The sequence below is a fragment of the Hippopotamus amphibius genome, chromosome 5, assembly GCF_030028045.1.
Source record: "Hippopotamus amphibius kiboko isolate mHipAmp2 chromosome 5, mHipAmp2.hap2, whole genome shotgun sequence".
NCBI classification, from domain to species: Eukaryota; Metazoa; Chordata; class Mammalia; order Artiodactyla; family Hippopotamidae; genus Hippopotamus; species Hippopotamus amphibius.
The window spans coordinates 95,555,205-95,581,894 of record NC_080190.1 but is presented as its reverse complement, the minus strand read 5'-3'; the positions used below and the strand labels follow the sequence as shown (position 1 = coordinate 95,581,894).

General features: G+C 38.7%; 1 protein-coding gene across 1 annotated transcript in view; it reads right to left on the bottom strand.

The window, feature by feature from the left end:
- The window catches only part of SNTG1 (syntrophin gamma 1), a 213,324-nt gene that overhangs the window by 109,171 nt on the left and 77,463 nt on the right, over positions 1–26,690 (bottom strand). Inside the window, exons 8-10 of the mRNA XM_057736980.1 lie at positions 15,330–15,432; positions 10,541–10,623; positions 4,907–5,037 (exon numbers count right to left, since the gene is read on the bottom strand). Of these exons, the coding sequence (XP_057592963.1) occupies positions 4,907–5,037; positions 10,541–10,623; positions 15,330–15,432 (317 nt within the window). The remainder of the gene's footprint in view (positions 1–4,906; positions 5,038–10,540; positions 10,624–15,329; positions 15,433–26,690) is intronic.

Sequence of the window (26,690 nt, the reverse complement as noted above, 5' to 3'; positions counted from 1 at the left end):
CACCACACCTCCCATGTGGACACTAAGTCAATATTTATTGAGTGAATGAATGAACGTTAAATCAGCCCTTGAATCTGAACTGCTGTGCAACCCCCTAAGAACAGCGGCTGTGCTTGTAACCGCTTGTTCCTGTCTTACTTGTTGAGTGTAATTAACTCGATTGCTAAAGGCTGTCGATGTGTTGCGGTTCCATAAAAATTAAAATGTGGGAAGTCATCTGGATCCACACGATGTTTTTTCTCATAAATTACTTTAGGTAAACATTTCTACATCATGTAACTATATAAATTTTTTTAAAGTAAAACCAACCCAAACCAAATATATACATTAAAAAATAACATTAATAGAAATATTTCAAAAGTTCTTAAGGCAGAAGAAAAATAGAACCAAGAGGGAAAAAAAGATAAAGTGAAACAAAAAGATTAAATTCAGGATGTATGTGAATACTAGTTATCTGAAAATAATAAAATATCCTGAGGAATTTAAGATACACATATAATTCAAATCTCCTCAGAAATATGCCTAAAGACAAGAAGGAAATAATGGAATTAAAGTGTTCTAAGTTTCTAGAATTTTCTGAAAGAGGCAAAGTTGATAAATTGCATTAAACACTAATAAAGCACGTATGGGTGGCGCTACTCTCTGAGTGTCGGTGCCCCACCTCTGGTTCATAGTTTGGCATCCTAGTGACCAGTGTGACCGTATTGAGACACGGGGGCATTGGGGAGACGTTAGAGCCACGAGGGTCACGTCCTCGTGAGTGGGATTAATGAGTCATAAAAGGGGCTCCATGGAGATTCCTGGCCCTTCCACCACGTGGGAACAGAGTGAGAAGACACCAGATACTAACCCGGAGAGGCGCCTTCATCAAAGAACTTGAGAACTTGACCATGATCTGGGCACCTTAACCTAGGACTTCCAGCATCTAGAACTATGAGAAACAAATTTCTGTTGTTTGTCCCTGTTACTATTTGCTGTACTTTATTATAGCAGCCTGGAAGGCCTAAGACATATGGTGTAACATTTAGGCAATAACTAAAACAAAATAAAAGAATTTATATGAGTATACAGCAATATAATAGAGGGAATATTAAAAATAAAAATGTTTAATTTCTTCAGAAAGTAAAAAAAAAGGTTAAAGAAAATAGAATACAAAAACTAGTGTGTTGAGACAAAGGACTTTTTTTCTTGTATATATATAAAGCTCTCAAATCTCAACAGTAAAAAAATAAATAAAAATACATAAGTAAAGACAATTACAAAATGATTGAAAGACAAAGAGACATTTCACCAAAGAGGATTTTGTGTGATAAATAAGCACAGGAAAAGACCTTCAACATCATTAGGATACGCAAATTCAGGTCACAGTGATATATCATACCTACATCTTATAAGAATGGTAAAATAAAAGATAGCAACAACTCCCAATTCTGGCAAAGATGTAGAGAAACTGGATGGCTCATACTCAGCTGGTGGGAATGTAAGACTGTACAGCCACCTACAAAACAATGTGTCTGTTTCTCAGTAAACTAAACATGCTATTATCACACAACCCAGTACTTGAGCTCTTGAACATTTACCCAAAGAAATGAAAATGCATGTTTCTACAAAAATCTACACACAGACGTTCATTGCATCTTTACTTAGAATTAACTGGAATAACCCAGATATCCATCAAGGGATGAACTTTTAAAATGTGGTATATCCATACTATCAGAATACTGTCAGAAATAAAAAGGAATGAACAATTGAAAATGCAACTACTTGGAAGAATTACCAGATAATTATGCTGAGTGAGAAAATTCAATCCAATACAGTTACATAGTGTAGGATTCCATTTATCTAATGTTCTTACAATGAGAAAGCAATCAGAGGTGAAGAACAGAGCAGTGAGTTCTCATCTGAGGGGAGAAGGGTGGTTATGGTTACAGACGGGCAATGGGAGGCTTGTGTGGTGAAGGAACCCTTCTGCCTTGTGCCTGGTCTGGTGAATGTGAGAACATGAACATGTGATAGAGTTCTATAGAACTACACACACTCACACTCACTGTGAAATCTGAATGAAAGAGTGGTGGATTTTGTCCATGTCAGTTTCCGAAATGAGGTGTTGTACTGTAATTTTGCAAGATGTTACCACCTGGGAAAATGGGAAAAAATAAATGGAATCTCTCTCTATTATTTCTACAACTGCATGTGAATCTATAACTATCTCAAAACAAAATTTTCAATTAGAGATAGGATTAAGATGGTGGAGTAGGAGGACATGCGCTCACTCCCTCTTGCAAGAGCACCGGAATTACAACTAAATGCTGAACAATCATTGACAGAAAGACACTGGAACTCACCAAAAAAGACACCCCATATCCAGAGACAAAAGAGAAGCCGCAATGAGATGGTAAGAGGGGCACAATCTCGTTAAAATCAAATCCCACAAATGCTGGGTGGGTGACTCACAAACTGGAGAACAGTTATACCACAGAAGTCCATCCACGATAGTGAAGGTTCTGAGCCCCACATCAGGCTTCCCAACCTGGGAGTCCAGCAATGGGAGCAGGAATCCCCAGAGAATCAGACTTTGAAAGCCAGAGGGATTTGATTGCAGGACCTCCACAGGACTGGGGGAAACAGAGACTCCACTCTTGGAGGGCACACAAAAATGTGTGCTCACCAGGACCAAGGGGGAAGGAGCAGTGACCCCATAGGAGACTGAACCAGACCTACCTGCTGGTGTTGGATGGTTGCCTGCAGAGGTGGGGGGCAGCTGTGGCTCACCAAGGAGACAGGGACACTGGCAGCAGGGGTTCTGGGAAGTGCTCATTGGCATGAACCCTCCCAGAGCCTGCCATTAGCCCCACCAAAGGGCCTGTAAGCTCCAGTGCTAAGTAGCTTCAGGCCAAACAACCAACGAGGTGTGAACACAGCCCCACCCACTAGCAGACAAGCCGATTAAAATTTTACGGAGCTCTGCCCACCCAGCCCTACCCACTATCAGTCCATCCCATCAGGAAGCACCCAGGAGCCTCCTAGATAGCTTCCTCCACAAGAGGGCAGACAGCAGTATCAAGCAGTATCAGCAGTATTTTGTCTTGTGGAACTGAAAACCACAGCCACAGAAAGATAGAGAAAATGAAAAAGCAGAAGACTTTGTACCTGATGAAGGAACAGGATAAAGCCCCAGAAAAACAACTAAATGAAGAGGAGATAGGCACCCTTACAGAAAGAGAATTTAGAATAATGATGGTGAAGATGATCCAGGACTTTGAAAAAAGACTGGATGCAAAGATCAAAAAGTTTACCAAAGACCTAGAAGAAGTAAAGAGCAAAGAGAGATTTGCAACACAATAACTGAAATGAAAAATAAACTAGAAGGAACCAATAGCAGATTAACAGAGGCAGAAGGGCAAATAAGTGAGCTGGAAGACAGAATGGTGATAATCACTGATGCAGAAAAGAATAAAGAAAAAAGAACGAAAAGAACTGAAGACAGCCTAAGGTACCTCTGGGACAATGTTAAATGCACCAACATTCACATTATAGGGGTCAGAGAAGGAGAAGAGAGAGAGAAAGGACCTGAGAAAATGTTGGAAGAGATTGTAGTTGAAAACTTCCCTAGCATGGGAAAGGAAACAGCTACCAAGTCCAGGAAGTGCAGAGAGTCCCAGGCAGGATAAACCCAAGGAGAAACACACCAAGACATATAGTAGTCAAATTGACAAAAATTAAAGACAGAGAAATGTTATTAAAAGCAACACGGGAAAAACAACAAATCACATACAAGGGAACTCCCATCAGGTTAACAGCTGATTTCTCAACAGAAACTCTGCAAGCCAGAAGGGAATGGCACAATATATTTGAAGTGATGAAAGGGAAGAAGCTACAACCAAGAATACTCGACCCAGCAAGGATCTCATTCAGATTTGAGGGAGAGATCAAAAGTTTTACAGACAAGCAACAGCTAAGAGAATTCAGCACCACCAAACCAGCCCTACAACAAATGCTAAAGGAACTTCTCTAAGCAGGAAACATAAGAGAAGAAAAGGACCTACAGAAACAAAAGAATTAAGAAAATGGTACTAGGAACATACATATCAATAATTACCTTGAATGTAAATGGACTAAAGACACCAACCAAAAGACACAGACTGGCTGAATGGATACAAAAACAAGACCCATATATATGCTGTCTACAAGAGACCCACTTCAGACCTAGGGACACATACAGATGGAAAGTGATGGGATGCAAAAAGATATTCCATGCAAAGGGAAATCAAAAGAAAGCTGGAAAAGCAATACTCATATCAGAGAAAATAGACTTTAAAATAAAAAATGTTGCAAGAGACAAGAAAGGACATTACATAAAGATCAAGGGGTCCATCCAAGAAGAGGAGATAACAATTATAAATATATATGCACCCAATACAGGAGCACCTCAATACATAAGGCAAATGCTAATAACTATGAAAGAGAAAATGCAAGGCAGAAATAGAGACACAGGTGTAGAGAACAAACACATGGACACCAAGTGGGGAAAGCGGGGAGGCTTGGGGGGGAATGAATTGGGAGACTGGGATACCAAACTGTACACTCTAAATATATGCTGTTTATTGTCTGTTAACTGTATCTCAATAAAAGTTCTTAAAAAGAGAAAAAAATTTTTTCAATTATAAAAAGCAAGGACTAGAGTGTTGAATATAAAGCAAATACTAAGATGGGGCTACTCTCCCTTGGCCAGAACTGGAAGCCCACAAGTACTGGTATTCATATACTTTCATTATGCATTTAATAGTATTGCCTAATTTTTGTTACAATTACTGTTACAAGAACCATAAGGCACGTCGTGTTGCAAGTCTGACTACAGGTCTTGTTTTCAATCAGCAGACAATCAGGGGCCACCGGCAGGACTCACCGACTCAGGTCCGTCCCCGGCACATACTGGGAGAAGCGCGAGTGCAGCAGGGGGATGAGCCTGAGGTCACACCATCGCTTCTCCCACCTCAGGCCTGGGGATGCAGGCCACGATGAGCAGGACAGCGTGTCCTGAAAAGGAAACAGACATTCAGCACTGCTGTTTCGTTTCTGAGTTTTCAGTGTTGATGTCACAAACCCTCTTTATTTGAGGGACATTTTCCCCTTAAACAGTCAATTAGAAAACCACGACAAATCCACGCTCATGGACAACAAAGTTACCTCTGTTCAATTCTCTACCAATGGAATTCTATAAAAAAGGGAGGAGGGAATCACAGAGATTAAGAATTGTAATGAAAACATGAAAAATGGGGAGAGCAGAAAGAAGAAAAAATAAAATAGTGATGACTGAATTTATTCAAGAATGGGAAAGATGGGTCAAATCTGTAATGGCAATGAACGAGGTGACAAAAATCAAATACGTTCAAGTAGCAAATATTTTCTGTCTGCTAAGCACTAAATGTTGTAATAAGGCTTGTGATTCATTAGTTACTTAAAAATATTTTCAAGTAGAATGAATATCCCTATAAAACAACTCTTACAATTAAGGAAATTTTTGTCCATTGTTTTAACTTCATGTTTATAAAATGTTTGCATTTTCTTATGTTTTAATGTTAAGACAACCACTGCCAGTTTAAAATTACATGTATCTAAAGTTTCATAAAAAGTTTGAGTTCTTTTCCATATGTGTAGAGAAGACATATGTCTGAATAAAATTTGAGCTCTTCCGGTTGCTGTTGAGCCACGGTTTCCTCATCGGCTCCTCTTCACCGTTAAGATTTCTTCCTGCCCCAGCGCACGGGGTGACGCTGACCAGGAAGCCGGCCCCAAGCCGAGGCTCAATTTGATCAGAGCCGCTGACACGCATTTCTCTCTAGTCTATAGATTCTATAATTCTCCAGTGATGGTGCTAGAAGGAGATTCTATTTCAGTCTAAATGGTGAACCTGTGTGAGTCTAGACAGTGTTAACCTTTTCTTTCAGGTATTAATTTCTTCAAAATTGCTTGGGGGGGTGGAATTTCCCTTATTTTCACTAAAGGTGGAGTGTTCTCTGGTTTTATTAGGTTCGTTGTCAACAATTGTGCCAATGAAAGTCTATGAAATCCTTAGAGCTTTTCAGAGCATCTGGAAGGGAGGCCTGGCTAGGATGCATGGCGGGGGGGCCCACTGGTGACAGGTCTCTGGGAGACACAGCCTTTGGTGCAAGACGGTTGCTTTCGGTGCTTCTGTGGTGGCGGAAGGCACAGACCCGGGTTTCACAGGAATCGTTCCCTTTCTCCTGGGCCTCGTGTCAGACATCACAGACGGTCTGCATGTGACACGGGTCAGGCAGTGGCTGTGACAGGGGGCTGGGGGCTGAGGCGCCCCATCAGAATTGGACCACCTGGGTTCCAAACCCCAACTTCCCAGCTGATGGGTCCTGGGGTGAGGGATGCAGCTCTCCTGAGCCCACTGCTCCCACCTCCAAAGACAAGGCTGTCACCAGAGAAAAGCCTGGAGCTTTTTAGAAGCAGTAAGTTACTGCTTCCCATCCCGTCTGCACGTCTGCACGAGGGCCCTGGAATCCACAACCCTGTGTGATGCCCTGGGGTAAAAAGGCGCGGTTTCTGTGGCCAGGCCAGACCTGACCGAGCTGCCCATCACCCAGCCCACAGTGGCACGAGGCCGGAGCCCACGCCCGAGAGGCTGTGCGGTCAGGCGTTTGCCCGAGGCCCCGGCCGGCCAGCAGCAGCCCCAAGATTACACGCGGACCTGCGTCTGACTCCACAGCCACCACGCGGGCCACAGCGCAGCGTTTAGCATTCACAGTCGGACCTGCGGGAACAATGACTCAGGTGTTTGTCTCGGTTATCTGGCAATTCTGCATCATAATTTTAGCAAATTATTTACAGGTGGACCCTTGTTGTTTATGAAAAGCACAAGGAGACCCTCTCACTTCATTGTTCCCTAAACAGATAGAAAATGTAAAAGAGCATGAAAGACCCAGGTCATGGACTATGTGGGACGACAGGTCACACTTTACAGGCTTCATGGGTTAGCAGATGTGCAAACACACGTGACGTTCCGTGTGTTCTGCTGTGGCATCCCGACCTGACGTCTCTATGAGCCAAAGTGATAAATGTGTCACTGTGTTTTATGTTTCTTATAAAAAATACAAGGTAAGTCCTACTTCAGCTATTGAACAGATCAGGGTTCATGTATTTCATTTTACAGATCTGTTATTTATAGTGGAATATCTGGTGTCTTTTGGAAATTATCCTTATTATTTAATTATGACAGTAGAACATAAAAATGCTTTCTAGTCTTTTTCTGTAACAGCAGTCTTGGAGTTATTTTTAACTGTATATAAAATGATCTAAAAACACAAATATTTTTATGGCTTTAAGGCCCATAACTACTTTTCAAGGGCTTTGTTCTTCACTGTCAAGCATGTTATTTCCTGTAATACTAATAGCGTGAATGGGAAAAGTAGCATTTACATGGTCTTTGCTTTAAAATAAACTCTCTTCCTAAAATGTAACACATCTCAAGGTATACTGCTGTACAACAGCCTCCAGGAAAATCATCAGGCCAAAGCAGAGATGCATACGGAGAAAACCTCTGATCCAAATTCTCTGGAGCACGTGGCATAAAGGTGCTCATTACAGACATATCATTAAGAAAAATGTTCCTCAGAGTCTGCTTAGCTGGTTACCCCAGTTACGTCCCCTCGTGAAAGCAAATTCTTTCTTCACCTTGGCTAGCAAACCAGCGGAAGCTTGTGTATCCTGAAATTAGTAATCTCAGGTCCTTAGAAGGACTAGACTACAACCTTATGTAAGACAGCAGAGTGGTGTTAATATATTGTAAGGTGTTATTTTCTCGTATGTGTAAAATGCTGCCTTAAATTATGTACAGAATGTTCCAGGAAACTCGAATGGCACCTGCTTTCTCTGTTTGCTTCGGAGGATAATTAAGGCACTAGAAGTAAAAGCAGAGTCCCCGGGCCTGGGACAGAAGTGAGGACTCAGACAGAGCAGAGGCCCTGTGTGCAGGGTGCACACACTTTCTGCGGAACACGCCTCCCAGGCTCCCATGCTGCCCCGTTATTCGGTGCTGGGTCAGAAGGAAACAGGCTTCTGACTGCCCCTCAGTGTATGAATCTCTGAGTGGACACTTCCTCCCCTCCAAACCGGCTGCCAAGGCTGCGTGACCCACTCAGGCCTGATTCCCAGCCAGGCTCATGTTTGGTCTCATGTCCCCCATTTTTGCTGATTTCAGTACGTCAGATGGTCAAAGTCTCTAGCAGCTCGCTTCTCTGATATTAGAACGCTAATGTCCACTGTTCTTTCCCTGCTTAGATTACAGTTACTTTCGTCGATCTGGATTTTAAACTTTTGGGGTCATGAACCATAATGAACTTCTTCCCGTGGCACCTTGACGAGAGTGTTCACAGAGTAGGTTCTCAGCAAATACCCACTTAATTTAAATGCAATGCAAGTACTGTCTTCATTTTTATTATACTTTGATTTCTATATGTCTTGATTCTTGTTGTCTAAAACATCGTAATTTCCTTACACTTAAAGATCTTTAGCAATGTCAAGTAACGTTCACACCTAATGTTAAAAATGGAAACAAAATATGCCTCTTGAAAATGGAAAGACATAACTCGGTAAGAAAAATTTATGACGATGGATTTTTTAAAAAATTATAGCTGGAACAGTTGTGTTACAGAACTGCTGAGTGGTTTCCTTACTCTAATCACAGGTTTGTAAAGGAAGACATGGCATCAAGCAACCATGTAGAGGCACAAGTCACAACCAAGTCCGCAGACGCTGCTGTCATGTCAACGGGATGACATAACAGACCTGGCTGGCGCCCACTCGCAGACCTTCCTGTCCACTTACTATCACACAGGAGTCCAGGGTACAGGGGCAAGAACTGGAATAAAAATATGCCTAAGCATCTTTATCCCTGCTCTACAATAGAACAGCTCTTCCTTCGCGACTTAGGAGCAGAGCTGAGATGGGGATTCTTGTGTGATCGAGGTGTGGAGGGAAAGCTCTCCGGAGAAAGTGGATGAGGAGGGAACACCTGGCTGGATGTGGGCTCCTGAGGGGTGGCCACCGTGTCATCTGCCAAGGCTGGGGGGCTGCCTCTGTGCCCCATCTCTGCATCCTTGGCTGCAGCCACATGGGGAGGGGGTGCTGAGCCGTGATTCCAGGCAGAGGCTCCTTTAAGAGGAGCAGCCCACATTCACAGCAGCGGGGCTCAGGGCACCACCCAGGACAAAGGACAGGAAAGACACCAAGGCCTCAAGAGTATCTAGACTGGGAGGGATGGAGGTGAGCAAAGCAAGAGTCAAAGCCTGGCCTGGAGGCTGTAGGAGCCTCGATGAGGGAGCTGCTGGGCGCACAGGACGTGCACGTTCATTTCATAAACACTTGCGGTGTTTACATCACCCAGAGCCTGCAATTTTCTGAAGATCCACTTTGTAAATATTAACTATGGTGTGACAGTTATTTCTATGGTAACAAAAGCAAAGAGAAGGGCGGTGAAGTGCACCAGGTGTGGTTGGTCTATACTTGGAGAGATAACCTTTGGTGTTGCCAGGGGTTCCTCTTTCAGAGCGAAAAACAAACAAACGAAAAAGACGTGGGGGCCTGCGGGACTCAGCAGAGATTAATGCTCTGCAGTTCGGCTCAGCAAAGGCCACAGAGGCCAGAAGATGCTCAGAGGAGGACTCTGAAGTAAAATGCCACAACTGGGTCAAGAATCTCCAATGCAGAGTGAATTATACAAGTCAGAGGAAGCGCTACGTCTTATACATCCTAATACATGGAACAGAAAAATAAAATTCTGCACAGGTGAGCTCTGCTTCTCTTCATGTTTGTGAGCACAGGGGTAACTGTTAGCCTCACGGTTAACTAGAGGAATTGCTTTGTCTTTAGAATGTGTGCATGTTTTGAAGCATAAAATACAAGGAATTTCAAAATATTTATAAAAGAAAAAAAAACCTGTTTACTCCAAAGTACAGGTGGAAAATAAAAATGGACACTTTATTAAATGTGTATAAAACAAGTATGCCACATTTGTCAATTATTAAATACATGTATAGTTTAACATTCCTCACATTTTACACCATGTGTAGGTTAGATCTTCTCCCTTTGCAGTAATTCTCTGGTGTGCATGAAGATTGCTAAGAAATCCGAATATATGGCAAATTATATAGCTACTTTTAGCTAAATGCTTTCAAAAGAAAAATGATCAAAATTATGTCAAATTATTTAGAACATGAAACTACATATAATATGAAATGTCATAAATGATTGTATGGCGTTATACGTGACCTCCCGACGTTAAGTCTCTATAGCTTACAAAGGGCTTAACACAGACCTGAGAAGAGGAAAAAAACATTAAAAAATAACAGACCTTCTTATTTTTCTCCTCTCTGAATTATCATAATTCTCAAAAGATAAAGCAGCCAAGGATTGCAACTGTATCAGAGAGACTCCCAACTCTAACCACACGTGTGTGTCTTGGGCTTTGCCTGGTCCCTCCCCATGAGTGGAGGCTGCGCCCTGGGCCCCTTACTGTGTTGTTGGGATGGTAGTTGAGGTGTAAACCACTGTCACAGAGAGGAGAGGAGGTGCCGCTGCTCTGGTCGCTCGGCGCACCTGTGGGGAGAGTCACAGCATTGCTGGTTAGAAGCCCGCCTGCTCTACAGGGACCCCTTTCACCCCAGGTACTTCAGTACACTCAGTGGTATCAAGTAAGCCAGGTAGTAAAATAAATCTGTATTGCACTTATATCAAAGCCAGAATTTTGCAAGTAAGCAAAAAATAAAAACTAAAACCTAAAGTGGGCCCCTGAAAGAGACCTGCAAATATTTACCTTTGATTTCAGGAATATTAAGTTTGTATTAAGGGAAACAGGTCACCATATAAAAACACGATTTCACTTTATTCTCCAAAGTGGCTATTCTTGTGAACCACACTTAGAATGTGCGAGATTCTGTTTGGCTACAAAGTTCTATTTAATGTCATGTATTAATCTATTAGCAAATTCCATGTTTATTTACCATAATTCTCCATGATGCAAAAAAGGTTTGTAAGTGCTCTGTCTTTAAAAGTGCTCTTGGTATATACTGTAATTGGAAGCACCCTCATTGGCACTATTTGATTTTGTGAATTTGCAACTAAAACACTTCATATTAGATCCTCGTGAGAAACGTACCAATGTCTGTTTTTTAAAGATGAGTAACATATGTCTTAAAGATTTGTTATTTTCTAAGATTTTACAATTTAGTATTTGTTTCAGTAAGGATTAGAATATATATTTCTTTATTTCTGATTTGTTGCTTTTTCTGTAAACATTATATTTTTGGGGTTGCTACTATAGATAAGTATGAACTATTAATGTAATCAGTTCCCAGTTTTTATTTGACGTATAATGCTTAAATGCAAACATCATTATAGGTTACCGTCCCTGCTATATTAACCCAAGTGCTCAAACACATGACGCTGCTCTCCTCTTTTATGATGGTAAAATTCTATAGTTTCCCTGGTGTTAAGAAGGGAAACAGGCTTTTCTGCTATACTAGCCTAGATATAGTTGTCACACTCTTTACATCAAAGAATTTTATGCTTTGTTTTCGCTGTTTTTTCTTTTGATGTTTATCTGCATTTCCCTCTTATGGGACAATATTTTTAATGGACATGTATTACTTTAAAACTCACATGCATTTTGAACTGAATAAAATGAAAACATAGCGTATCACATTCTGTAAAGCATCGACAGCAGTCTTCGGAGTGAAATTTAAAGACGTAACTACCAGCACAAAAGGAAGGTAGATGTAAAGCCGGGATCTATGCTTGTGTCTTAAGATGTTAGAAATAGAAGAGCAAACTGAAACAAAGTTAACAGAAGACAGAAAATAATACAAATAAGAGTGAAAGGCAATGAAACGCAACACTGAAAATAATAGACAAAACTAACCAAGACAAAAATGAGTTCTTTGGAATGATTAATAAAACCCGTAGCAAAGATGACCTAGTAAAAGAGGGAAAATACAAGTTACAAATATCAGGAATGAAGGAGGGGACCTTACTGCAAATCAACAGATACGGAAAGGATAAGATATGATGAGTAACTTCATGCAAAGATTGACAACTTAGTTGAAATGATCAAAAATATTGGAAAAAAATCTAAACAAAATTTACAAAAGAAGAAAATATCAAAAAATTCCTATATCCATTCAAGAGATTAATTCATATTAAAAAAATGATAATTCTAGGACCAGACTGCTTCTCTGGTGAATTTATTCAATCATTTAAGAAAGAGATACAATCACTGTTAAACACTATTAAACACTGTTAAACACTGTTAAACACTGTTAAACTTCTATTCTCTCTGGGAATAGAAGAGGAGCTACCACTTCACAACTTATACAAGACATAATAACCCTAGTACCAAAATCCCACTAAAACATTATAGGAAAAGAAAAGTACATCTGGAAATCTTTAATGAATATAGATTTAAAAAATAGCAATACTTTAGCAAATTAAAACCTGTAGCATGTATAAAAACATACATCATGACCATGGTGTTTATCCTAGGAGTACAAGCTTTACTTGGCACTCAAAATCAATTTTTAAAAAGTCACATGAATAGAATTTTTTAAAAAAAGAAAAAATGTAATATCTCAATGTATAAAAAAAAATTTGATGCAACTCAGCATTAACTTCTATTTAAAAAAAAGAAAGAAAAAGAAAAATCCTCAGGAACCCAGTAACAGAAGGGCACCTCTATTCTATTCTAATAAAGGGCATCTGTGAACACCTACAGCTGATACCACACTTTGTGTTAAAACAAAACAAAACAAAACAAAACAAAAAAAAAGAAAAAAAAACTGGAAGATTTTCCTCTACTATCTGGAGCAGAAGAAGGACAGCTGTGCTCGGTATACTTCATTCAGCATTTTACTAGGGGTCAAAGCCATTACAATAGGCAAAACCAAAAGAAAAAAATAAGGAATTAAAGAAATGAAATCTAGCTTGGAAAGAAACAAGCAAAACATTATTTGCAGATGACATAATTTTATATGCAGAAAAATTGAGTACAAAAAAATCTTACTAGAATTAATAAGAAAATTAAGCTATGTTGCAGAATGCTTATATATAAAAATGTGACCTGTTACAGTTTCTATGTATTAGCAACAGATAGTTGGAAAATTAAATCTTTAAAATATTATTTACAATAAAATACAAAAACATAAAATGCTTAAAATAAATTTAATGGAAGATATGCAACACTTTCCCACTGGAAACATTAAAGTATTGATGAGAAAAATTAAAATATAAATGGAAAGATAAATTATATTTCTGGAACGAAAGATTTAAAGGTGTTAAGGTGTTAATTATCTTAACTGTCTATAAATTCAATTTAGTTTCAAAATCATAATAGTTTTTTTAAATAGAAACTGGCGTGCTATTCATAAAATGTATGCAGTAATGCAAAGCATCTAGAATAGCCAAATGATCTTGAAATACTGCAGAGTTGAGGAACTCATCCTCGGTGACTCTTTTAAGTATTATAAAGCTGCAATAATCAGAAGTGTGGTTTTGGTGAAAGAGCAGACACATAAATTAATGGAAATGGTGATTCCTTCATTCTTGATTCCTACCTCAGAACTAAAATGTTATTAATATAAGATACATTATACACTTAAACATAAAAATCAATGCTATAAAGCTGTTTACAAAAATGTAGGGAAATATGCTTGCAACCTTAGGGTAGGGAAATATTTCTTAGAAAAGATACAGAAAACCAAAAGCATATACAACAAAAACAACAACAAAATGGTAAATTAGACCTTATCAAAATCAAAAAGTTGTGCAAACCTGAGACACCTTTAGGTAAAAAATACAGTCATGCACAGAATGTTTGTAATATTCTGAGATGTTTGTAACACATATAGCTAACAAAAGGCTTATAAACAGGCTTATCTACTCCTGCAGTGTGATAATACAAAAGCATACCAATAGAAAAATGGGGAACAGACATGAGCAGATACATTACAAAATAAGTACACAAATAGATAATAAAATATGTAAATAGCACATGACAAGGAGCTAATCATCATTAGTCTTCAGAGAAATGCAAATTAAAACTACAATTTGGTACCACTACACACTGAAGAGAATAGCTAAAGAAATTTTTGACCATCAGGTATTGGAATTAATGTAAAATGACCAGAACACTCATCCACCACTGGAGTGGACAGTGAGAGGCCTTTAAATATACACCCATCTTAGAAATATGTTTGGCAGTCTGATAGTAAGTTAATTACACATCTATCTTGTGACTCAGCAATTTCACTCCTAGGTACTTATACTAATGACATAAAATACTAAGACTTCCAAAAGGCTTGTACGAGAATGTTTACAGCAGTTTTATTTGTAATAACAAAATACCAGAATCAGTTCTGTTGTCTATCAGCAGGAGAATGCATTACCAACTTTTCTACACTCACACAGTGGAATACTACACAAGGTAAATAAACTCCTGAAATATGTAACATGAGATGGTTCATGATGAAAGAAGCCAGATGTAAAAGAATAAATACAGTTTGATTACATTACTTAAAGTTCTAGAAGAAGCAAAAATAATACTTGATGATAAGAAATTAAGTCAGTGATTGTTTCTAGGAATGCATTTACTGGAAGAGGCACAAGGAACTGTTCTGTGGTCTTTTAAGGGACATGGGTTAAGCAAATGTATGTATTTGTCAGAACTGATTCAACCAAGCATTGAAAGTCTTTGCATTTCATTTCATGTAAACTATGCCTCAGTCAACAATATATTCTTCCTTGATTTTAGCAAAAGCTATAATATGCATTTCATTTCATAGTATGCAAATAGATACAGAAATCTTTAGGTAGCTCTTATGACAATTACTACATTTCCACATAGACTGGGGCTTCCTTAAATCTCCCTTGTATCATCAAGACAAAGCATGTGTAAATGCTTATTTAGTAAGTTCAGTAGCCAAATAGGAGTATATTATTTTCTAGTTAGGGAATATATATTCTTCAAATATTATGAATGAAATTTAATAGATACACAAAATGTATACATTTGATTTGACACATTTTAAAAATAAATAATGCTTCTCCAGTTATAGGTTGGAAAATAACTAAATGTGAATACATTCTGAAACAAAAACAACAGCTGTTCCCTTTGGAGAAGGGTTAATTGAATTAAAGAAAAATTCAGGCAGAAATCCCAACTTTAAAAAGGTATTACTAATTACTGTCAGGAAATAATGGTTTAGAAAGTAAGCAAGATATTAGCTTTTTATTTATTCTTCATAAACGCTTACATGCACAGTCTTCGTTCAGGGGGAGTTTGAGGAAAGCAGGTGCTCTTTTCAAAAATGAGACCGTCAGAGTCACTTCTTCTCCAGCATTCCGAAGAACTTGAACCTAATATAAAACATAATAAAAATGATACCATTATCAGTATATTAGCTAAAATTTTTCTATGATTGAGAAACCTTGAGATACTGGGTTGTCTTTTCCACATCTCACATTTTTTCCTGGTGGCCAGAAACGTTTTATGGCAGCTGCAGGGGATGAAAGACCTAACAGGCAGGAATACAGCCTCCACAACCTTCCTCTTCCCACCATTCTGTGGTCCCTGTTCACTCACGATGCCGTTATCTTCCATTCACACGTATCAAGGCTCTTGTGAGTTTATGGTCTATGCTAGGTCAACAGAAAGATGTAGTGCTCCAACCACTATATTTATTAATTTACTAAATATTTATTGAGCATCCATGATGTACTCTTCAGAGATCTATGACTAAATTACCCTGCAGATGTTGACCAGGGTGTTAATTCTAATTAAATAACATTGTTCCAATTCACTCAAACACTTTTGGAGGAAATAGTTATTATTTTCCCACTATATCATTATATATTTTCCTTTCCTTTCCCTGAAAATTTAGAATAATGACAGAGACAGCTATTATCAATAACTCTCAACTCTCTAAATTATAGAATTACTAGGTCTATTTCTACCAGTTAAATAATGATAATCTCTCAAAATATTATACCAAAACAAATGTAAGCAATATTAAAAAGAAGTTCAGAAAGCAGAGGGTTATTTACAGCAAACACACCTGGAAAAGATATAAGTATATATATAATTTAAAAACTCACATAAACTAAGAGAAGAATTAAGAATAATTAGTGAAGAAGCAGTTAATAAACATGGGAACATAATATGTTATTACACATACAGAAATTTGCTCCTCATGAAGTCATTAAGGCATCAACTATCAAAATGGTTTAGAATGACTTATCTCTACAAGATGGCACAAAGTTATCGCTCCCATATAGGGACAACTAGTCAATACTGAAAAAAGTGTCAGAGACAACCAAAGTAGAACTCTGAAAGGTAGAAAGAAAGGAAAAAAAAAACAAAAACAAATAAAACGATTCCTCCCAGGCCTGGAGGAAGAGCAGAGCAGGGATGTCTTAAACGCTCCTTCCCAACAGAGGGGTGACCCACCCACTGCTGGGTGAAGCATCCCTGTATCCACTCAGTGGCAGCAGGGACCTGACCTGGGAATGCTCCTTCCCTCCTCCAGCACCAGCGAGGCATGGGGGTGGGGGCAGCCTGATGATGCAGGTGAATCGATCAGGCCAACTGGCATCAAAAGGGCTCTAAATATTGTATTGTCAGTGGAAACACAGCCCAAAAAATCAGGCTAGGACCTATGTGCTAAACAGTGACTTCCTGCTAAAAAGAAAAATGAGAACCAGAGTCTCTTAACAAATAAGCACAATGGCCAGGATTAAGATAACATGTCACACTAAGACCCAGGAAAATCATAATTTGAATGAGAAAAGATAATCAACTAACACCAACTAGATGAATTACATATTGGAATCATCTGACAAGGATTTTAAAGCCACCTTAAAAATATTTCAGCAAGAAATTAAAAATTATCTTGAACCAAATGAAAAATTACAATATCTCAGGAAAGAAATACAAATTATAAAAAAGAAATGAATGAAATAGAAGTAAAAGATACAATAATATGAATAACCTTGCTGGACTGGCCAAGTGGTAGAGTGACAGAGGACAGAATCAGTAACCCTGAGGACAGAACAATCAAAGGAACCCCATCAGAGCAACAGAGAAGATACAGACCATGCATGAAAGCAACATACTCCATCATGTTAAAAGTAGAAAGTCTTAAAAGTGAAGAAACTTATGTAATCATTTTAATAGATACAAAGAAGCATTTGATTACATTCATTTGGTAAAAGCTCATAGAAAACTGAGTATACAAAGGACTACCCTTCGTATTATGGTGTATCCTATATATAGTACATGTAGGATATACTATCCTTCACATTACAAAAATGTGTAAAAAGCACCATGGTTAATGACGAATTATTGAAACATTTCTCTTTGAGATCAGAAATGAGGCAAAAATGTCCACCAATTTTATTTCTCCTTAATCTTTCCTCAGGTCTTACTGTAATAAGGCAAGAAAAGAGCTAATAAAAATCATAAAAATTGAAAGAAGAAATGAAACTGACGTTATTCAGAGGTAACGTGATTTTGAACACAGAAAATCCTTAAGAGCCTACAGACATTATTACAGGAGACCTTACCAGGTGAGTATTTAAGTGAGTTGAGTATGGGATCGTATAGATACCAAGTAACATACAAAGATCAAGTGGTTTTGATTTAACATCAACAAATAAATACAATATTAATTGTTAAATAAATGGAAGGAGGTGCTATGTCGTGGATCCCCAGACATAACACTGGGAGGAAGTCATCTCTCTCTTACTTTCCCATAGATAAAAGACAATCCCATCCAAAGTCCCTTTTTTTTTTTTAGCTTGTATGAATTTATGAACTTGGCTTGTTTTACAGTGACATTTAATATTTATATAATCATTATTATATAAGTGCACTGAGAGTGAGCCAGTGAAATACGTGGGGCAGTGGAATGCAAAAGTAAGCGTGCAATAGATAATATCTAGTGTTAAATAAAAAATAACAGTATGAACATCTCAAGTACAAACAAGAGAATAAGGTAGAAACGCATAAGTAAAATAGCTGTCTCAGAAATAGGAGGCACCTGCTTTTCTTTTAAAGCTTTACATTTATATACTTCAATCTTGAAGTTTTGCCAAGTGTAACTGAGAAAAATAAAAACTTTAAAAAAATTATAACATCCTAGAGAGAGAACTTTGTTTTAAGTTTGTTTTTAATAAAAGGCCACTTATAGGTGTCTTTCTGGATAACCACAGCTTCAAGTCCTTGACACACACACATTTCTTAATTAATGCAGAAATATCCATCTTTTCAGTGAACAGGGTTGGCATAATGTGTTTTAAATTTTTTTTCAGGTTTCCTACTGTGCCATGGATGCATGTTTCATTGGCCTGATACTGTCAGCTTGGAAAATACAGGTTCCACATCATGAATAATGACGAATGTCATCTTCCTGCAAAATCAGAAGTCAGCACCAATAAACCCAATTGTCTTTTTCATATTCACTCACATTTTATGATGCAAATCCAATGTTGTGCGTTTTAATCAGATAATGCACCAGCACAGTTATTCTCTCTCATTGCCTCGGGTGAGTGCAGAGATTGGTAAAAGATGGCAAACAATAAAGACAGAGAAGGGGAACGGGATAAAGGAGATATGTATAGGTTGACTCTGTGAAACCAGGACAAGCCAACAGCTCAGCCCACGCACCGCATGTCCCTCAGCCCCCTTCGCCTGCTAGACGGGAAACTTCATAAACTCACTTCCTGTTCCTTCCTGTCGGGGCCATTCTATCCCACGTGAGATTCCAATGAGGAATTCAGCTGCCTGTCACTGCTTTGCTGTATGAAGTCAAAAGTGCTCACGGCTGGGGATTATTTGATGTTTTTATCTTTAAAGAATTTAGTCTTGTAGGGCAGTCTCAGGTTCACAGCAACACTGAGGGGAAGTGCAGAAACTTTCCCTGGACCCCCTGTCCCACAGACGCACAGCCACCCGCATGATCCACACGCCCCCACTGAGGAAGACGTTTGTTGCAACTTGCGAACCTCCACTGACACGGCAGCGTCTCCCAGAGCGCAGCCCAGGGCAGGGTGCACTCTGGGCAGTGAGCATTCCATGTGTTCTAGCATGTGTCCACCGCCGTCGTATCCTACAGAGTATTTTCACTAAATACTAAAAATCCTCTGTGCTCTGCCTGTCATCCCTCCTCCACTCCAACCTTGGGTATTGTTTCCAGTTGATGAAGATAGAGACTTTTCTTTTGCCTGGATCTACCTGAAGCTCACATCAGGACACACACACACGCACACCCCTCCAGTGGCAAACGAGCACTGAGACAGCTAGTAAGGACCTCAGCTCTTAGCCCAGCATGATGTCAGAAGAGCAAGACAAGATTCAAGCCTCCAGAGAGGAAGATAAGCTTTGCAACTCACTGACGGCCGTGTTGCAAAGCAGCTACCTAGAATTTCACTCTGACTTTGGACTCATCCCTCTTGACGTGTTGCTACCTGCAGTAAATAATTTCCTTAAAGTCTTGACCTCTGGCAGGAAAGGAAATTGAATGTCACTTTGAGGAATGATTTTAAACAAACTGCTTTTCAGAGAAAACAACGAAGCTAACACTAGATACGACGTCGAGCTTTACTCTCCATGTTGAGATGGTGGTTACCTGTGGACACTGAGTAAACAAAGCAAACCATTTTTTATGATATTAACTGTGGGGAAAAAGGATTTACTTATTCCATGCACTACTACAGGGTGAGGGTTTGAGATGAAACTGGAATTGTAAGGCTTTCCTGAATGGAGTTAGGTCCTCTGACCCCAAGACTGTGACGCTGGGACTTTCCATTTTCGAAGGAATCTGTGGGGCGGTGGAGGCAGGAGCACACCAGCCTGTCTGGGTGTGAGGACAGGTGAACACTTTCACACCTACAGATGACAGGTGGGGTCAGAGCGGGGCCAGTTCTCAGGGTAGAAGACGGGGCTTTCGTAAGAGAGAGAGAGTCCAATCGAGAACGGCGTCTGTGACGTCCACGAGCCCTGGTGCTGCTGGCTGGACAGTAGATCAAGTGTAACAGCAGAAACTGTCCAGCTGGGAAACGAGGCACAGACCTGTACCCACTGGAAGGGGTGGGTGGATCAACATGAGAAATCACGTGTCAGGAGAATTTGGGGATAATTTAAGAAACGTCATCTCTCACCTTGAATTGCTACCACCAAGTGACACACAACAGCACCAGAAAAGTTAAAACAGATGGCATAAGGGATGAGGGTGAAGACCATCATGGACACGACAGCTGGAGGAAGGTAACATGACATTCCCAAGGATGAATTTCACCCGCTCACTCATCTCATCACCTTTCCTGTATTTCTATTTGTGAAAAACATTCCATATACATACAGAATGTACAATAGGATCCTTCACACAGGCACCTCAAGTCTGAAAGTTATGTCATTGTAATAGTCACAGCAAAATGTATATATATTTGTATGTTTAAAAAAAACTACTAAATTTTTAATATTTCTGAATTCCTAAAGTTTCAGCCTGAAGTATTATTCAAGTATGCAGTAATTTTTCAATTTTGTTAAATATTACAAGTAAGAATGAAGTTTGCCTGAGTAGCAAATATCATCTCTAATAATCAGGATATAGTAATGACAACATATCAATGAATTTCAGTACGGAAAAGAACCTTCTGCTTTAGTGAAGCAAGAAAGCAGAACACTTGATCCATTTTTACTGTAATATTTAAAGCTATGACTAAAGATCTCATCACTTTCAAAGACCTCATTAAAATAAGATTCTGTGTAATAAAAGCGGGTGAAATGTCACATTCTAGATAAGCTGAACTTTAACTTAACAAGCAGAATACATTGTTAGCTAGTTCACACATTATAGTAACACTATTTTAACACTTGTTTCAATTCCAAGATAATTTCTTCAATAATACAAGTAATATTTTACTGTATTTTCTTATTGCTGTGTGCCAATTGACTAGTTTATGTTCTATTAAGCAGGTTAAATTAAAATTTTAAATGGGTAAAAAGTTGACTTTTCAAAAGGCATCAGGAACAGATGGGTCCAAAACTAAGTTTTATCTAATTGTTAAAGTAATTATTACAGCATAAAATTATTAAAGTTGTTTTAATTCACGTTATTAAATCAAACTAAAATGAAAATTAATGAGAAACTTTAGGAAGAGAAAATAAGAGACCATTATTAATATGAATATAGATGCTATAATTTGAAACACACTATTAGCATATAGAATCCAGGAAGTGACAAAAGAAATTATACTGTGACTGAGCAGGTTTTATTTCAAAACAGCAAATCTTGGTAAGTATCAGATGTTATTATCAAAGTAATTAATTTCATCAAGTTAAATATACTTGTAGTATCTACTGATGCATAGATCTATTGATAGATAGATAGGTAGGTAGATAGATTTTTTCCCCTCACTTAGAGATTCTGAAAGGACATTTGGTCAAACTGAGCTGCAACTCCTCATAAAACCTCTAGGAAGAGCAGGGACAGAAGGAAACCTCACGGTGCTTCCTGAACATGCCTGGTGCCCCTGGGCCCTGCAAGGTCGTTTCCTAAATACTCACGTGGTGATACCCGTACCGCCTCCTATTCTGCTCAAGAATCATCCCAAGGAGGCCTGCATTCATCAACCTTTTACAAATTAGAGCTCTCCCATACCTACTCCTTGTTCACGCATGCCACCTGTCAGCACCTCCTGCCCACCCCGGGCTATGCGGATACCCTGTGTCTAATATGCTGTTGCCCATCTCTGCCTCATGAAGCTGGGTTCCAACCAGGGCAGCAAGCTGTGTCTTGTTCACAGGTGTAGTTAAAGAGCCTAAGATGGCACCTGACTCATAAAAGTCTTCATTAAATATTTTTGAATGAATAAAATTAATAAAGTCAATTTTAAAAAGCAATAAAAATTATTCGAAATGTTAAAACAAGGAAACCATGTCAATCAAAATCAGGTACTGGATAAAGATGCCCATTGGTTTCCAAAAATACTGATGAGTAAATAAGAAAATGGAATTAATTTCATAACTATTAAGGAAATACAATTATTTCCTTTTATTAAAAATATAATTGCACACCACACACAAAAACAAACTCAAAATGGATTAAAGACCTAAATGTAAAGCCAGATGCTATAAAACTCCCAGAGGAAAACATAGGAAGAACACTCTTCAACATAAATCACAGCAAGATCTTTTTTGATCCACCCCCTAGAGTAATGGAAATAAAAACAAAAATAAATGTGGGACCTAATGAAACTTCAAAGCTTCTGCACAGCAAAGGAAACTATAAGCAAGACAAAAAGACAACCCTCAGAATGGGAAAAAACATTTGCAAATGAATCAACAGACAAAGGATTAATCTCCAAAATATATAAACAGTTCATCCAGCTCAATTTCAGAAAAACAAACAAACCAATCAAAAAATGGGCAGAAGACCTAAATAGGCATTTCTCCAAAGAAGACATACGGATGGCCAAGAGGCACATAAAAAGCTGCTCAGCATTACTAATTATTAGAGAAATGCAAATCAAAACTACAATGAGGTATCACCTCACACGGGTCAGAATGGGCATCATCAGAAAATCTACAAACAGTAAATGCTGGAGAGGGTGTGGAGAAAAGGGAATGCTCTTGCACTGTTGGTGGGAATGTAAATTGATACAGTCACTATGGAGAACAGTATGGAGGTTCCTTGCAAAACGAAAAATAGAGTTACCATATGACCCAGCAATCCCACTCCTGGGCATATACCCAGAGAACACCATAATTCAAAAAGACACATGCGCTCCCATGTTCATTGCAGCACTATTTACAATAGCCAGGACAGGAAGCAACCTAAATGTCCATCAACAGATGAATGGATGAAGAAGATGTGATACATATATACAATGGAATAGTACTCAGCTGTAAAAAGGAATGAAATTGGGTCATTTGTAGAGACATGGATGGACCTAGAGACTGTCATACAGAGTGAAGTGAGTCAGAAAGAGAAAAATATCATATATTAACATATATATGCAGAATCTAGAAAAATGGTATAAATTAATCAGTTTGCAAGGCAAAAACAGAGATACAGATGTAGAGAACAAAGATATGGACATCAAGTGGGGAAAGCAGGGAGGGTTGGGGGGGAGTGAATAGGGAAATTGAGATTGCCATATATACATTACTAATAAGAAAAAAATATCAAATTGTACACTTTAAATATATGCATCTTATTGTATGTCAACTGTATCTCAATAAAAGTTCTAAAAATATAACTGCAGACTTCTAAAATGCTAATTGGAATTTAAAAGATAATGTAGCTTCATATAAAATTATTGTAACATAAAAACACCCTTTTTCTATGATAGCAATAAACACCAGGAAAATTATTAAAAATCTGGGGGAAATCCTATAAAATCTTTAGAAATTTAACCAATTGTCATAGATTGCTTTAAATAAATTGTAAATTCTTATTGAAGGACAGAAAGTAAAATCTAAACTCTTGCAACGATATGCTATATACTTGATGAAGTTTCAGTAAAAACAAATTAAGTGAACAGAAAGTTTTAAAACGTCCCCCAGAACATCCAAGAAATACTTCAAAAAGAAAGAGTAGCAGGAATTGGGAAAAGTTATCAATACCTGAATAGGCTGTTAAATCCTATAATCAATAAATGTATTAATATTCAAATGGACAAATTAGTTGTAGAAACGGACAGAAACTCCAAAATAGATCTTAATGTATTTGAACTTGTAATACATGACAGAGTTTTTTTTGTTTTGTTTTTGTTTTCTTTTTAAACCTGATGTTAAAAAGACCAGTATCATAAATGGTGCAAGCACAGCTGGCTGTCCTTTTAGAAGAAAATAAAATAGCATACTATTTTGGAGCTACACTAGCAATAAATCTGAATGGATTAAATAGCTAAATATTAATAACATTTCCAGACTAATGTTGTAAGAAAGTATAGCGGGGATTCCATGTACTCTTTATTGGACAAAAACATGCAGAAGAACAAGCTTGAATCTTGCATCTCATTGAATGTAGATTATGCTTTAAACCACAAGAACAAAACCAGACCAATGGGCTAACAGCTGGCTGCATGAGCAGGGCACCCCCACCCCATCCCATCCTGACCTTCTCCATCTCAGCCAACCGCCACATGCAATGGCTCTTCAAACCCACACCATCAGACGTGACAATGACACCTGACACAACACTGTTAAAATATCCCAACAAAAATTCATTTTGACAATATCCTGTCTCCTAAATATTGGGCCACATTGCCTGGCTAGGAAATTATTTTGATTCATTAATTAGTTTTTGCTAAAAGTCTTACCTTCAGTTGTATGTTTAATGATTCATGATATAAATGAACAATGTGTCAGCACATCTGCCAGCTACAATGCAGCCTTCAGTTTATACAATAAAGCCTGGGATGTGAACAAGACAAAGGTTATTATCTGTTATTTTACAAACAAGAATTTGAAAATATTCAGAAGTGAAGGGACCTGTTCAAAAATAATATCTAATATATGGCAGACTGAGAAGTGAAACTACATGAATAAGTGAGTTCTCCCTTCTTCCCACTGGGTCATTTTCCAAAAGGTTCATGGTGAAGCTTAAGTAATTACTCAGGAGGCGTACCTGACTCTCACAGTGACCTTGTGGCGCCCAGCGTCCACCTGTCCCTCTATCCACAGACCCCACCCACCACCGCGCTGCCCGTGTCTCAAAACGTCCTGGGAGAGCGTCCCCCCCCGGGAGTCAGTGGCTTCCCTCTAAATTGGTGAGACTGCATTTGTACCTTAAGTACTTTGGGATTGATAAGTATAGAATTTAAATCAATGCACAAATGTACATCGAGCATCTGCCTCGTTCAAAACACCACATGTGTGATATGGAAGGTGCAGTGTTGATGGGAGGATGATAAAGCCCTTTAGTCCTAGAGACAGCCATCAGTGAGAAGACAGATGCCTACAATAACTTAAAAGGAACAAAGAGACATCAGGAAGGTTTAAAAAGTGAAGAGCGTGTGTAAATCACTCAGACCCATATCTACTCAGCATAACAGCCTCCCAGTATTTTTCTAGTCACTCTGCTAGTAGCACTGATACCACTGAAGCCTGGCACCCTCTTTTCACTGCTCAGCAGGATAAGAACAAGCAGACACGTGCGCCACGCTTGCCCGCAACATGCAGGTCTTGGCATCAGCGACCCTGCTCCCGCAGTTGTCTTGTCGGCCACACCTTGCAGGGCATCAGTGACTTTTCAAATGAGCAAAGGTCAAGTTATCACACCAAGTGTAATCCAACGCTTACGGAGGCCCGAAAATATTTGTCAGACCTTTGTTTGAATGACCCCGTCTTCCTTTCATGATGGAAAGTTGGTTTGTAAAATGCAGTCATTGCATATTAATAACGTGCATTCAGTTCAAATCTTGAAGGAAGGGGGAGAAAAGACACCCATTACAGGGTGAAAACAGAGTAGCTGTTTCCCACAGGACGTGGTTACAATGCATTTGAGGCAGATTAGGGAGGAACAGAACAGCTCCATATTTATCCAAGAAAAACCAGAGTGTTTAAAACAATGTCTCATACAGATAACACTGTGTATAATCACATTAGACCGAAGGAATAACGCACATATTTATTCTACATCCATGAGCTTAACCACAGCTACCTGGATGTCATTTGTAAATAGTGCACCAGATTTAAGTGGAATTCTTGAAGGAAAGGAGAGAAATCATAACACTTTTCCTTATTTTTATAGAATTCTGTATAAGATTATCTCATACAAAATGAACTGTCAAGATCTGAAAAACAAAGCGAGACGCGGAGACACCCACGTCGGGTTTGCAGCTGCAGCACACAGTTGCTGGGTGTTTGTTTACACACATTATCACAACATGTTTGCACAACACAGGACTAAGGAATAAATATTGTAGAACTGTTTGTACGGTTTCCTCCCATAGTCTTTCATTTTATTCTACTGCTTGAGTCATTTAAATATGTAATTTTGAATTTTAGATGTGGTCCCCCCGCAATGCACATTGAGAGCAGCGTAAATACTCTGATACCATCAGCAGCACTGTGGGCCACCAGGTTGCCTCTGCCTGCGTTTCCCTGAAAACTGACGTTTGCAGGGCGAGAAACATAGCAGTCCTGTCCCGGGAAACAGTGGTTTCCCTGGGAGTCTGGTAATTTCAAATACTTCAGAATAGATGTGTGTCTCAGTTATAATGTGTTAAATGAGCAGAGAGAAAATAAACTGCCTTATATGTTGCTAAATACATGAAGAAAAATAGATACACTTTATTACTTCATTATTACTTCAAATTTCAGTCTTCAGAGAAATCTATCACACACAAAAATGGTGGAGACAGGACAATTATAAAAGCTGCTAAGATATCCATCACTTTATGAGATGCAGGCACCTTGTTGGAAGCCATGCATGTCCCATCTTACTCATACGGAAACTACTGAGAATATGCAAGGAGGGCCCTTAGCAAAAGTATACACTTATTGCCTTTTTATTTTCTCATTTTGAACTTCTCTCAAGTCTCCTTTTCTACTTTGCACCCTACTTCTTTTCAACGGAGTCCCAGAGGACACTCCTGCCACCTGGTAC